Raw genomic sequence first — 15,295 nt, forward strand, 5'->3', positions numbered from 1 at the left:
CTAATGTATCACGCACTTTAAAGTAGCCACATGGAAGTTTTGAGGTAAAATGGGTGAAATCTGGTTGCAAAATTTCAGATTTAAAGGAAAAAAAATCATATATACATACCACAAATAAAAACACCTATTTCATATTTATTCTATTTGGTCCAAATACCCCTACACGCCTTTAAGAGTCACTCAAAAAAAAAATGCTGTGCCCCAAAATGCATCTGCTACCACAAAACATCTCTTCACCCTTTTACTCACCCTCAAGCAGTTCTTAAAAATTTCCTGAGCTACACAAAAGCAGAGCTCAACTTTATTTGTAATATGTCAACAATGGGTAAGTTGAAAAGCAGGTGGATGTATCTGATATTTAAATTAAGTAATATATATTTAATTTGATGAAGTCACCCTTCCTCACCCTTCAATACCTATATGTACTGAATTATAAACTCTGCAGCACAGGAACAGTCTGTGTATGGCACTTCCATGCGTGTCTGCAATACAAACAATTATATTAAGATATTCCAAAATTAAACAAATGGTATATCCTGTTTATCCATACAAAATTTAAAACTACATTAACATCAAATGGGAAAATTACAGCCAAACCAATTAGGTTGTACATTCACTACATAGCCTTGAAATGTCAATTTTCATCAAGTTAATTCAGTTAATTGAAGGAAGAAGATGAAAGAAGTCAGAAAATGAACTCTTCTCCAATTCCGCTAACGTGCATTTCTTCATTGTAGTTATGTGTCAGCTAACTTTCATCTTTCACCGTTAACTTAGGTACTGGTGTGCCCCTTATCTCTCCAAGTTCTACTCAAACATCTTACTCTCCCTTCTTCAATCCACTGTTTGTGACACCTACCAAGAAGCCCTTCAACTGGGGCAGCATCTAGTCTAATAGAGCTTCCACTGGACAGAAGCTTCTCTTACCAGAATAGTACAATGGATGACAAGCAAAGTTCACTAGAGTCATGATCCTCTATGTACCAGCGCTCCACTGTAAGCGCTAAGTATCTTCTGTACAAATAAAACAGCTGTGCACATGTAAGCCACACAAAGCAAGCCAAGATAAGTGGTTTGGGCAAGCAGTGTGTACAGGGCAGAAGCATGACAGCCAGGCATTTTGGCTGAAGCCATTTTAACCCTGTTTGTTTAAGCTGTGTTACAGCCTAGTTTAAGCATCGTTGTTTACGCAATATTCTCAAACGAACAGAAGCCCTACAAAGACAGGTTAACTGTTCTTTTCTATAGAATAACTAGTTAGTATGTGTTTGTGTTCAAGAATGAATTTAATGCAAAGCTTGAAAAGGGTACCTAACTAATAACCACATTTGGAGCTTTTAAGTACTATCTTACTCTGAGGTACATGTCTATTACTGTGAAAGTTTATGCATCACATTCTAAAATCTAGGGTCCAAGAAAAAAGGCTAATTGTATTTTCTAAGTCAAGCAAGCTATAGAAAAATTGGAAGAAATAGCATGTGGCTTGTGTTCAAGTGTTACTGTTTAGCATAATGCTTCATGCAAGTAATGCAAAAAAGTCTATATACTCAGGACTGTTTACATCCGAATAAATAGGGTAAATTTGCAAATACAGTATTTAAAGTTATCTACAAAAAATGTGTTTTACCAAGTATTCACTGTTTGTATCAAGTCTTAAAGCAGAAAGCTGTCAGGGCAATACCAAAAAGTATGAAATAAAAGAAAAAATTAAATGGAGACATTTTAAGAAATTGCCTCAGAAAACAAATTCATATTAACTGTTAATTAAGCTGAAACTAAAACAAAGACTAAAGCTATTAGGTGGCCTTATCAGCAAACACCTTCAATCAAAAGGCCATAAACAAGTATGCTTTACATATTATTTGATTTGTTTATTTTACACCATGAGGTGAAAGCAACACATTTCCTTTTAGTAAAGTATACACAAATAGCCTCACTCAGAATACACTTTTAATGCACATAAAAAAAGTATTCATCTTACAAATCGTTTTGCAATCCAAATATACAATAGCTTGGAAAACAATATTTTAGAAAACAAAAGCCAATGTAGAAAGACTGCTTTAAACAACTAAAATAAAAGTTTCTGTATGGCTCTGTCTTTACAGTTTTCTTACTGCATCATCAATATCAGAAATCTGTTCCTTCAGCTGGTTCCACTGTTCTGGATTTAAAGAAATACCTGAAATGCATTAAAAATAAACACTTAAGACAAAAACAAAACTGTGGTGCAGGATCTTGCAAAATTGCTATTAAGACTGGTTTCAAACACAACATCTATGTCATAACTATTAATGCTTGAGCTACTTCAACAACCATCTCAGTTACAAAGTGAAACTACTCATTTTAACACTTCAATTTAACTTTAGACTTTAGCTTATGTCTGGACAAGTATAAATTACAAAGAAAATAAGTACAGTGTAACAAATTCATTCACAAGTATTAGGCTAAACACAGGAAGTGAAATACAGCTGTGGCCTTGATAGAAGGCAGCACAAAAGCCCCGGTGAGAAGTAGGAAATCATCTGTATTCCTGTTGGCTCCTAAAAGCATACCTCTGGGGACTGAACTTCTATGTGCTTTTGAAGTACCATAACTCTGTTTTTTTTTTTTCCCTTCAGTTTCTTAAAGCACTGTAAATAACACATATCATAAACAACATTTTGGAGAGACTATTCTACTCCCTAGCACTCACAAACCAACACGGAAGTTATTTTTTCACTTCAAGTTCACTATAGTTTCTAGTGACATTCAATCAATAATCGTTCAGTGCCCCACAACCCACCTCCTCAGCTCTAAATTTGTACTTCCTCAAGCTTGAGTCCAGGCACATGTTTCCTTTGTGCTTTGGTCTCCTCATTCTTCCCCTACAATTTCTATGCCAACTCTGTGCAAGTACAGACTCACAGGCCTACCTCTCATACTCTCTCCAGCCAGACTCTTCTACTATTTACCCCCACTCTCCCCCCTCAGTGACCAGGCTTCCTTCATTGCTTTCTCCCTGCAGGTGGAGCAGGACCTGAAAACAGGTGAAACTCTGAATTCCATTTCTGGGGCTTATTGCCTTTTTGACTTCTACCATCCCTGTCTCATCAGAGCACCACCATAATTTTGAGCAGCAAGCAGTCTGCATGGAGCTACTCTAAGCAGTTTTCCACCAGTCTTTAGAGGGCAGGTTTCTTCTGAAAACAGCATCAGGTGTGGTAACCATTATTAGGGGACCAAACGTCATTAAGATGTTCCTGGACCACATACCAGTTGAACTGCACGCAGTTCAGACCTGCTATTTGAAACAATCTGACAAAATAATTTAAAACTCAAATTTTTTTTCCTGTTTTTTTAACACAATTTCAACTGCTTATATTGTTTTCAGAATAGCTGGGTAAGCAGCTCATAAGGGCATCAATGGAACATTAGGCTCACATACTGTATAATATTATCATTAATTTTATCCTAATAAAATTCAGGCTCTTTTGCCACACCGATAAGCGTTTCTATCTACATCATGCAATTTTTGTCACTTGGCCTGCCCATCAAATTCCATTGTAGTTTGCCCATCAAACTGCATATACTTTTGATTTCCACCTCAAAACACAGCAGGTGAAAGCCCTTAGGAGTTAGAGTAATCTTTTTTGTTAAGTAGCAACAACAAACCCAAACCAAGAAATTTTCCTGTACAGTACCAGTACACCTGTTCATACAAACCTGTTCTCAGTGGTTATTTAAGAAATGTTGAAAATGCTTCTCAAGTGTTCCAAATGTCTATTCACTGAGTTGCTCCGGGACACACCAGAAGAATGTTACAAACCTTATACTGATTTTATATTAAATGTCTTCAATCTCCAGGGTAGAATTGTTTAATACTTACCCCTTTTCTTTGTGCAAAATGAAAGCCAATTAAAAGCAGGCTTTTCTAACAGCAGCAACATGACATTAAGCAAAGCACTACTACCATAACTGTCCTTGCATCCTCATCTTCCAGGTGGCAAAGTTCTGAAAATGGTTCAGTGAAGGCATGCCATAAAAAACAGATATGGGAGTGGCAATTAAAGGCACAATGGCTTATGCCGTGCTGCAGAGTAGAAGCACAGTACCAAAACTTGAACACTTGAGGTATTTTCACCTCAATTAAAATCCTGACATATTTTTTCCGAAATTAGTCACATTAAACATTTTAATATTTTCCATCTAAAATTTGATAGAAACTGAATGACATAATTGTTTTAAAGAAATTAACATCACAAATTAGTAAGTTAAATCTTTTCAGTGAATTTTGAAATAAGAAACCAATTGTAATAATAGAAAGAAATTGCATTGTTAATTGGGGGCGTGGGGAGGAAGTATGGCTATGTTTATAACTCCCATACCAAATCTGCTTGTATTTGATGCCTTGTTTTCCATAAATCATGGAGGATCCATTTAGGAAAACAGACTCAGGCCAACAAACCCCCTTTGCTTTTGTTTATAATCTACAGACAAAACCAATCATTTGTTAAAATAAAATTATAAAAATGTAAAAATACTACTCTAAAAATATTATGTAGCAACAAAGCATAAAAATCTGATACACAAAGTTCTCCAGCAAACTGCAGACAATGTTTTAATACAAAATAACATGAAGCAGAACAATACCTTTTCTGCCAGGCTTCATTTCACCTTCTTGATCCATCCAATATTCTCTAATATCAATTAAGACTTTCCCTTTAAAGTCACGAACACTGACATACCTCATTTTGCCAATCTGTCAAAACACACATAATGGTCTTTTAGGTATTTTACATGTTACAGCATTCACTTTTCCCAGCAGTATCAGACACATGACATGGTACACTGCAGCTTATTTTAGACACCAGAGAAACAACTAGATCAAAAGCTTAATCCAGAGTAGTCAGTACGCTAATAAGTAATGACAATATAAATGGATGAACGACTTAAAATGAGTTGAGCATTCAATGCTCAATGTAAAACTAGCTCTCCTAGAATAAAAATACCTACATTCTTAACACACTTACTTCTTAGAAAAACCACTAAATTATTGTTTTCTGAAATAAAATTTTGCCTCTATTATAACCATCTTTGTTTGCAGCAGTTGTAAACAAACAGGGAAAAAGGGAGCTCTACTCCCAAATCTAAATTTTAGTCCATTCCATACATACAGAAAGCAAATTAGATATTCACATGAGATAACCACAATTTCCAGAGGGGTTTTTGTTTGGGTTCTTTTTTTCTTTTTCTAAACACAGTAAATACAGATCAAAATGAAAGTTAGCCACCAACTGTCCCACACCCCCTCCCAAGTCCTCATGGCATTTCATTGGAACTGTGCTTAAAAGACTATCTCACTGTACCAGGTGTTCCAAAAAACCATTTGAATCCTTTAAGTTTACCAGCATGTAGCATAATATGAAATGACTTTGGAATTCCATAATTTCTGCACCACAGTGGCTTAATTGAATTATGAGGGTGCTTTTTTCTTGGGGGGGGGGGGGGGGGGGGGAAGGAGGGTGGAGAGAGCACAGGGGAAGGGGAGCAGTCACACTGACAACTATGCGTTACATGACATATTTAGGCTCATTAAAGATCTGACCAAATTTGATAAAAAACTACTTGTTCACATAAATTCAAAGTATAATGTGAATTTGAGAATCAGAAATTAGGTAATAAAAACACAATCAAACACAGTTCATGTAAGAAATTCTCAGAATTCTCTATGCACTTTCTGGATACACTTTATTTAGAAAAAACACATTCTAAAGTAAACAATTTTAAAACAGAATATTCCTTCCTGATGAAACATTAACTTTAGTTTTCAACTTTCTTAGTTTATGCATCTTGCATTTTGATACAATTTAACGAGAGCCCATACCCACCTTAATAGCTTTAAGTCTGACCAGAAAGGTTGAACAACTCTCAATCAACTAAAATCATCCACAGATGTTTAAGTCATAAGCTGTTATTTCACAAAATAAACAAGAATGCTTTATGTTTCCTTAAAGTAATTCTTCTTCTTAACTCCAAAATCGACTTTAAAACAATTAGGACATCTTTAGATACCATAAGCCTGAAGCAGTTTTCCTACTTCAAAGCATCCTTTAAAATGAACAAGATGCTACAGATTATAAGGTAGTATTTTTTGACTGCTTTATTAAATAATTCCACGGTGCTACAAATTTAACATTCAAAAATAAGGCATGATGTCATGGTAGCTTAGTTCTTTCAGACCAAACTTGGTACCATGCCCAAGTCCTTCAGCACTGCTGGCAAAGAATATCCTAAATAGCCTACATGAACAACATTTCTTGGTTTTACCCTTTAACGCCTCAGTGACTTTCAAGGTCACCTCTAAGAACAGCTTCAAGTAGTAGTACTCCACAACACCTTTTTTTCCCAGAGCTATCAAAGAATATTGGTGCATGGCCAAGTAATTCCAGATTTGCTCCAAGAAATAAAATGTAATACAATATAGCAGACTACAGCTGCAAATACAGTAAAAGGGTTTAGGATTTAAATTTTAAGTATAAGACTGTATGTCTTAATTCAACTACTATAAGGTGAGGGGCAATAATGCAAAGTTCACATTTACGCAGTAAGTACCTTAAATGGAAACAGTTCCATATGAAAATGCTGAAATTGTTAGGTTTTACATAGAATCATGGAATGGTTTGGGTTGGAAGGGACCTTAAAGATCATCCAGTTCCAACCCCCCTGCCATAGGCAGGGACACCTTCCGCTAGACCAGGTTGCTCAAAGCCCCATCCAGCCTGGCCTTGAACACTTCCAGGGAGGGGGCATCCACAACCTCGCTGGGCAACCTGTTGCAGTGTTTCACCACCCTCATAGTGAAGAATTTCTTCCTTGTATCTAAGCCAAATCTACCCTCTTTCATTTTTAAGCCATTACCCTCATCCTATCACTACATGCCTGTCCTGGTTTCAGCTGGGATAGAGTTAATTGTCTTCCTATTAGCTGGTACAGTTCTATGGTTTGGGTTCAGTATGAGAAGAATGTTGATAACACACTGATGTTTTCAGTTGTTGCCAAGTATTGTTTATACTAACTCAAGCTTTTTCAGCTTCTCATGCCCAGCCAGCAAGAAAGCTGGAGGGGCACAAGAAGTTGAGAGGGGACACAGCCAGGGCAGCTGACCCAAACTGGCCAACATGGTATTCCATACCATGTGACATCATGCCCAGTGTATAAGCTGGGGGGAATTGGCCTCAGGGGGATCGCTGCTCAGGAACCAACTGGGCATCAGTCAGCAGGTGGTAAGCAATTGCATTGTGCATCACTTCTATATTTCAATACTTTTACTATTATTATTCATTTTATTATTATCATTACTAGTTTCTTCTTTTCTGTTCTATATCTCAACCCACAAGTTTTACTTTTTTTTCCCAATTCTCTCCCCCATCCCATTGGGTGTGGGGGGGAGTGAGTGAGCAGCTGCGTGGTGCTTAGCTGCTGGCTGGGGTTAAACCATGACAATACCCTTGCAAAAAGTGCCTCCCCAGCTTTCTTGTAGGCCCCCTTTAAGTACCGGAAGGCTGCTAGAAGGTGTCCCTGGAGCCTCCTCCAGGCTGAACAACCCCAACTCTCTCAGCCTGTCTTCACAGGAGATGTGCTCCAGCCCCCTGATGATCCTTGTGGCCCTCCTCTGGACCTGCTCCAACAGGTCCATGTCCTTCTAATGTTGGGAGTCCCAGAGCTGAATGCAGTACTCCAGGTGGGGTCTCACCAGAGCAGAGTAGAGGGGGAGAATCACCTCCCTCGACCTGCTGGTCATGATTCTTTTGATGCAGCAGTATCATCTTTGATGCACGTAGATACCACTGTCTAGATTGCAGCTGAATATTCACATTAAATTTTGAATGTTTAGTTGAACTCTATGCAAAAGCTGCCACTGCTAAAAGCTTTAAGTAGGCTTCTGAAGTACAGTTTCAATTAACATCTAAGGTTAAAAACCTCAACCAAAATCTAGATTTAACCATTTAAGTAAATTGATGCTTCTCAATGTTCAGTTACCTGCAGTTCTGGCACAGATTCATTTCTGAACAATTCTTTTTTCACACAGCAGCTGACAGTTCTAGAATAATTTCACAGATCTGAGACATCTTTGTATCTCTGTAATCACAAGTGTTCCAAGGGTTGTATTGATTTATAGCAGTGTAGTTACTGCAGTTCAACCTTCACAGACAAGTTCATATGCTTTTTATTAAATATTACAGCTCCTTAGACTGTATTGAATTACATAAATCAGAAGACATTAAAAGCATTATTTCCAGGTTTCTGTTTCTTAGAATAAAATGCACTGAACTATGTCTTGGTACCCATCACAGCTATGCAACCAACTTCCTGTATGAGTTTCAGCAACCACCTTCTTTACCGTTCTTCCTCCTATTTCCAGTTTGTGTTGATTAAACTGTATACACACTGTAGAAGCAGAAACACCAAAAAACCATCCTTCTTTCTTATCTGATACCTATATGTATAGCATTAGAAGGAGCACAATAGTCATGTAAACAGTGAGATCTGCAACACATCAAACTGATTGTGAAATGCATCGGTGACCACCTAAGTTTCAGAATTTATGTGCTAAATGAATCACCTTTCCAGAGCATCATAATCTTATATATTTATCTACTGATAGACAAAGACATTACACTGGGAAACTGAAGAACTTATTTCTCACAAGTCAAAAAACAAATACAACCCAAACTTTAAAATAAATATAACAAATAAAAGGAGCGGGGTAGTGGAGAGATGAGACAACACACAGACAGGCAACTGTCGAAGTAACAATTTCAGTGAAATGCCTGATCATGCAATGTGGTTCCACTCTAGGTAGTCGATTAATACTGCATCCTGACAGCATTAACAAACCTTATCCAAATCAGGCATAGGTAGATGACAGGATCTGTCATACTAACCAAAGTACATGATGCAGACCTCACGATGGCTTGAAGCCACAGACAGGAATTTAATGTATCAACACTAAACCCTTCTACATTAACATGAATAATGCTTGTCCTTAGGGCCTCTAGTAATACATCAGAAATGGGAGTAAGATAAATTTCTATACCCCAACTGCACCCAAATCCTTTAACAAATTCCAAAGTAAGTATACTAGGCTACCTATAAAACCTAAAAAGGCCAAGACATGTAAATAAATAAAATACACTTGGTGTCTTACACTGAATTAATTCCCCTCTGCTCATATTTATACTATTCTTCATAATTAGTCTCAAGAATACCATTACACCAACATTAGTCTGAAACAAAACCAATAAGATGTAGATCTTTATGAAAATGCTGAATCTTCCAAATACAGCAGTCACAATAAGCTCTATATTAAGGGAAGATGTATAGTGTAAGAACACACCCTGAGGGTGTAGAACAAGCCTCTAAGTTTCACATCGTTTGCTGCCACTCCCATACACAATATGGACACTACAGAACTTCTGACTATCTTACAGATGCTTTACAGCATGATTTCCATCAACTGAAGCCACACTTGTAAGTTATACTGCAAAGTCACTGGCACATCAGAGATCATTTTACTGCCATCAGAAAGTAGAAAGGGGAGTTTCTAGTATTACTAGTAGTCCTAGAACAAACAAAACCATACCTAAAAAATTAACACACAACTAGATCTTCTAACGTGCTCTCCTGGGTAGGGGGGAGAGAGGGGAAGTATCCTCAGACTTACAGTGCTATTTCTGCACTGAAACAGTTGCATCTTAGTTAACACACGTAAGCTGATATAGCATGAAAAAAAATCACAATACTTCACATAACACAATAAGCGATCTAAAAAAAATTTTGTTGTTGATTAACTAAAAGGCAGGCAGAGACTAAGTAACACTGATGTTTTAGGTCAAGGTGATATTCAAATATTTGTTCTGTATTATACTCAACACTGGAAGAATCCTGTTCTTGTCAGACTAACACGAGTCCTGTACTGTCTGTTTTTAGTAACTTTTTATTATCTTAGGTCAAAAAGGTTCAAAGAAATCGGAGCACACAAATACTTTTGCTTTTATTTGAAAGGGTTTGGGTTTTTTTTGCATCAGGGGAGCATTAAAAATTTTAACAGCTTTCTCCAAGGCTGGAATTTCTGCACTTATTATAAACATAGCATAAAGCTTATACATAGCTTTTTTTGAGTTCTAACTGCAGTTCACCTCATAAGGTGTAGAAGACACTATCTCATTTTTCCTACATGGTTCAAAGCATGCCCCAGCAGAACTAAAAATACTATACTCTTCCTTTGATGGGGAAGTCCGGGCATTGTCTTCAACTGAAGCTCTCTCTGCCAACTACACGTGAAGAGGAAAGAGCGAACTGATACATTAAAAATAACTGTCCTGTATTACAATATCAATTAAGAAGGTCTTCTCTCTAGTAGATTTTTTTTTTTTTTGCCACATTACTTTGCACAGCTACAGCCCCAAACCATTTCTTTTGCCTTACTCACTGTTGGGGCCATCTTATTAGGTGCCTCTCCCACACCCTTTCACGAACTTAAGAATCGAAGTCTCTAAGAATTTAAGCTCCTTTCCAGCCAGCTAGTCAGAGACATTTAATAATTCTTGACCCACACCCCTAAAACAGGTAATTCTGAGCTACGTATATTCTTGCACAGCTCTCAGCACACACTGCTACTACCTCAGCAAACCCCAGGAACTGCAATACCCTGAATTCACAAATGCATTTTGCTACTGAAAAATGCACATTCATCCCAACTTGAAAACAAGGACCATGTCAAAAATTTCAATCTTTCTGGATGTTCTGTGAAAAAAACATGCATCATAAAACAAAGGAACAAGCAAAACTTATTCCAAGACGCTGCCTTATAATGCAGGAGCCAAGCTGCCCTTGACCTAGTTAAATAGGAATGAAGAGTCCGTACTTTGGTTTCCACGAACCTTTCTTTCAAGAGCCCCGATTAAAAAACACTTCCATGTACTGACAGTTCTGATCTAATATTTACAGTATACTAATGGTAAGTGCTGTATTTACTGACAAAATGACTACCCAGAGTTACCATTGGCAAAGATGTGAGGGTTAGATCAATTGCTACAACTCAGATTGTTTCACTCTGCTGAAACCTGACAATGCTTTTTCTGAGCATCTCATCTGTGTGCTAGCATCATAATCCCCTTTGGCCAAGGCTTCAGGAGACCAAGCGCTATGCTGTCAAGATATTCAGATCACCTCATAAGATTTATACTGAATATGATGTAACATGTTACCTTAACCAGGCTCTAAAAGTCATAAATTTTACCTGAAACATATTCTCATCTCTGTTACTGCTTTGCTTAGAAGAAGCTGCACCTTTTGAACTTTCACCCGTCTTTTGTTTCTTTACAGGCTTTTCTGGAGCTGCTTGCTTTTTCCGCTTTGCCTTGGAGCAAAAATAAAAAAAGAAAAGCATGAACTACAACTCATTCTACAAGTTACAGAAAAGTTTACGTTACAGGTCACAAACAACTACTATGCAATGCACATTATCACCTTCCTGCTGTGAAAGCAGGAATACAATACTGTACATTTAGACTGGAATTTAGAAAAAACTAAAAATCTTCAAATAAGCCTAATTCTGTTCTCAGTAAAGTTTACTGTAACACTTTGGCTTTAAAGACAATTGAATTAGATCAAAATACATTTCAAAAATCCTGCTCTTTCTGCGCAGTAATACTGTCAGTTCAGTAGTTTTATTAAAAAATTTAAAGTCTGATGGAAGCTTCACCTTCCTTTCCACTAAGTGTAACAAAAACTGCAGGACAGCTTACAACTCTTCTAAAAAAGAAAAAAAACTAGATGAGATAATGAAGAAAGGATCTGGAAATCACCTCCATCAGAGTAATTTTTTTTTTTTTAAATCAGCAACCAATCTCTGTCCATAGCATGATAAATTAAACATGTTTTTAAAACATTCAGACAGTATCACCTGTAAGTCAGATTACCTGCAGACGCTACAAAGTTACCATTTCTACTAAGGGTTATACAGTAGCCATGCCCTCCCCAAAAAGAGTAATACAAAGATACCAAAAATTAGTCTCACCTGCTAGAATCATATGTGGATAACCTCTTTTAAAGACAAACAGTTCCAACAAATACAGGAGGTTATAATAGGGAAAAAAAAAAAACACCAAACCACCTTACTGCCCACTAAAGCAGACTGTTAAGACTATGCCTTTTCAGGAATACAGTTCCCTATCAAAAAAAATCCCCCGACCATTTTCTCTCATATTAAGATCTGACAGAATGCCTAATTTGTAAAGTGCAACATTTGAACCAATTCAGTAAAGCAGACCAAGTCTCTTCATGTACTACATTAAAACACCTGATGTCTGCGTTACCATCTAGCATTTCTTAAAAATATAAATTCACTGGCTTTTTCTGGTTTTGTTCGTAATGACTGGTACATCTATACAAACTTACAAATTAAATAAATATTAATAATAAACGGGAACACTCAATTTATACATTTAAAACGTTCATCATATGTTAAAATTAATCAACTCAAAGACATTCAGGTTGGGTCAGCTTTTAATTGAAAAACTAGCGGATGGTATTACAGTAAATCTAAGAATCTGAAATGGAGAAAAAGAACATGCAAACAAGACAAGCAAGTGGCACATGGAAGACAGGGCAAGTAGAGGTTTTTGCTTTGGACAAATAATCCAGATACCAAAATGGGGGGTGGTTGGGTGTTTGTTCTCAAAATTAGTCCAAATTCTTGCCACCAGGGGCAGCTTATACAGAAGCCTTTTCTATCACTTGCCACAAAGCAGCAAAGAATTCCAGGAAGCTTGTGGTTAGATATATCATATGGAAAACCCTGAAGAAAGCAAAATGCAACTTAAGAAAAAAAGTGTACTGCAAGGCAAAAAGCATCCTATCCACCCAAACACTAACCTTGGCAGGTATTTTGTTGTTGTTGTTGTTGTTGTAGTTGTTGGGGGAGGCAGGGGGAGATAGGGGTGTGTGTTTTGGGTTAAGTGCCTGATAAATCATATGGAATGACATGCATGTTGTGACATAAAGCACACCTAATTCCTTAACCCCAGCCTGAAATAGATGAGTTAATACAGTAGTAATAAACTGCATATAATGTTCACCTTTTTGTCAACTTCACTATCTGAATCACTGGCAGATGAGCTTGAAGACACAAGTTCCTTTGACTTAGGCATTCTAGGAAGAGAAAAATAACGTGAGAACACTAGACAAGGAATATGTCCCATTATGGCTGGAAAGCCATCTTCAAACCTGTTTGTAAAGGCTCATCTTACTGAAAACCCTCCAAAAGACTTGCCTGCATTTTCACATAAGCTTTAACACACATTGTAGATGTGATCTCAAACACTCTTCCCTCTTACATCTCTTCCCCTTTTTGATGCAACTGCATCAAATGCAGTGGTTTATTTTCTGAACTGTTTACAAAGGGACAATTTTTCACCAGTTTCATAAAGCCCTAGATATGGCAGAAACCATAATGTAAAAAATACAACACAATACTGTCGTCCAGTTGAATTCTTTGTATTACACTCACAAATATAAACTACTAAGGCCCTAGCATTATCTATACTCTTACATGGGCATTTCGCCCAGTTGGATTTGCAAGCAACACACTGCATAATCATCATACATGAAGTTAAAGTTCCCACCAATAATACAGAATTCTGAAAAACACCTCAGTTACAGTGAACTACAGTATTGCAATTAATATTTCCACTGCAGCTTCAACACATCAGTCACTAGAGTCTATTCATTTGCCAGACAAGTGGACATTCAACCTTCCTTGAATACATGCTGCCAGGTGTGCTTCTGAATCTCTCTAGTATGCAAACATGTGGTTAGATATAGCAGTTGCACATCTTGCCTGCTACTAGAAACTCTTTGTAACAAACAAATAGCTCATTTGTTATTTCAGAATAAAAATAAGCATCCCAGAGAGAAACCGTATAAACTAAACTACAGTTAGGAAAGGCTAAGAAAAGGTTAAAGAAGCATATCTCAGGAAAGAAAAAGGAATAGTGGCGTGTTTAAACTGGCAGTGAAAAGAACATATGCAAATGAAAAAACAGAGTCTGAGTAGCATGCGGTTCTAAAGTAGGATAAGTTCTGTCCTAATAGCTTGCAGCACAAGGATGGAAACTGTAGCACTGAAAATGAAACAGGGTATGGGGAAACACACATAAGCCACGCTGCAGGATGGAGGCAGAAGAGAGCTGGCATGGGACAATGTAAAAATAAGCACAGCAGTGACACGAAATCAGAGCGCCGAACAAGAAAAAACTCACAGGCAGGGCTGCGCGGACACCAGCAGGGGATAACCCCAGGGTCCGCACGAGGATGAGGGAGTGACAATATGGAGGAAGGTGGGGGCGGAAACTGGAGGAAAAAGAAATGGGGGGGGTAGTAGGTGCCCCTCGAGAGAGGCTGGCAGGCAGAGCGTGAGGAGACACCGAAGCACCGGTGAAAGCGAGGGCCGAATGAGACGGGCCAAACGAGGACGAAGGAAAGATAGAGAAGAAAGATAAGCCAAGAGGAGCCACGAACACCAGGTAGGCGGATCCCGGACGCCATTTTCCTCCCCTATTCCTCTTTTGCACGGCTCGCGCTGCCCCCCCAGGGGAAAGGAGCGAGGGGACGAAGGGGGGGCGGGGGGGGGCGACCAAGGACGCCCAGGTACTCCTGGGGCAGGGTGGCAGCAAGCGGGCTGCAGGTCACCGGCGGCGGAAGAGAGAAGAAGCAGGAGGAAATAAAAAGGGTCGGGGGTCGTCAGCGGCCAGGGTCAGATCCCGGCGTGGGGGGAACGGAGCCGGGCGGTTCCCCGGCGCCATTTTCTCCCTCATTCAAATCCTCTTTGCCCCCCCAACATGGCAGCTTCTCCTCGACAGCGGCTCCTCCTCCCGCCCCAGGCCCGCTCCACAGCGGGGCATCCCTCCCGCAGGGCACAGCGGGCACTCGAGGAAAAGGGGAAGCCCCGCCTGGCCGCACGGCCGCCCAGCGCGCCTCCCCCGCGCCGGCCGGGAGGCGGCCGAGACCCCGGCAGTCGGCGACGGGGGCGGGGGACGGAGAACATGGCGGCGGCCCCGACAGGGCGCGAGGGGGGACCCCAATACTCACGTCCTAGTCCGCGCGCCGCTCCTGCACACCACGAGAGGAACGGAAGTGACGCACGGCGGAATCCCCACCCTTCTCCTGCACCACGTGGGAAAGGGAGGGAGAGAGGTGTTTAAAGGGGACGCGTCCCTTTGTTACTCGTTCCTGCCCCACCCCCAGCGGCAGA

At 39.1% G+C, this 15,295-nt stretch overlaps 1 protein-coding gene across 2 annotated transcripts; it reads right to left on the reverse strand.

The window, feature by feature from the left end:
- Nucleotides 1–1,850: 1,850 nt before the first annotated feature.
- On the reverse strand, nt 1,851–15,254 carry SUB1 (SUB1 regulator of transcription). Of its 2 annotated transcripts, XR_008233492.1 has the most exons (6): nt 15,133–15,254; nt 13,122–13,194; nt 11,282–11,401; nt 4,630–4,738; nt 2,913–3,016; nt 1,851–2,179 (listed from the first exon to the last, which is right to left on the reverse strand). XR_008233492.1 is itself a non-coding variant. In XM_052777082.1 (5 exons), the coding sequence occupies exons 2-5, from the start codon at nt 13,191–13,193 to the stop codon at nt 2,100–2,102; spliced, it is 381 nt and encodes a 126-aa protein (XP_052633042.1). In that variant the 5' UTR covers nt 13,194; nt 15,133–15,248; the 3' UTR covers nt 1,851–2,099. The 2 variants fall into 2 exon arrangements, 1 of the variants encoding a protein (XP_052633042.1); XM_052777082.1 differs by lacking the exon at nt 2,913–3,016 and having other exon boundaries at nt 15,133–15,248.
- Nucleotides 15,255–15,295: the final 41 nt, after the last annotated feature.

The sequence above is a fragment of the Harpia harpyja genome, chromosome Z (genome assembly GCF_026419915.1).
Source record: "Harpia harpyja isolate bHarHar1 chromosome Z, bHarHar1 primary haplotype, whole genome shotgun sequence".
Taxonomy (NCBI): Eukaryota; Metazoa; Chordata; class Aves; order Accipitriformes; family Accipitridae; genus Harpia; species Harpia harpyja.

Excerpts from the sequence above, each read along its gene's own strand:
- SUB1 (XM_052777082.1), bottom strand. The coding sequence starts at position 13,193 with ATGCCTAAGTCAAAGGAACTTGTGTCTTCAAGCTCATCTGCCAGTGAT. Across the intron at positions 11,402-13,121 it reads ATAGTGAAGTTGACAAAAAG|GCAAAGCGGAAAAAGCAAGC; the intron begins GTGAACATTATA and ends TTTTGCTCCAAG. Across the intron at positions 4,739-11,281 it reads GAGATGAGAATATGTTTCAG|ATTGGCAAAATGAGGTATGT; the intron begins GTAAAATTTATG and ends GTGTTTTGACAG.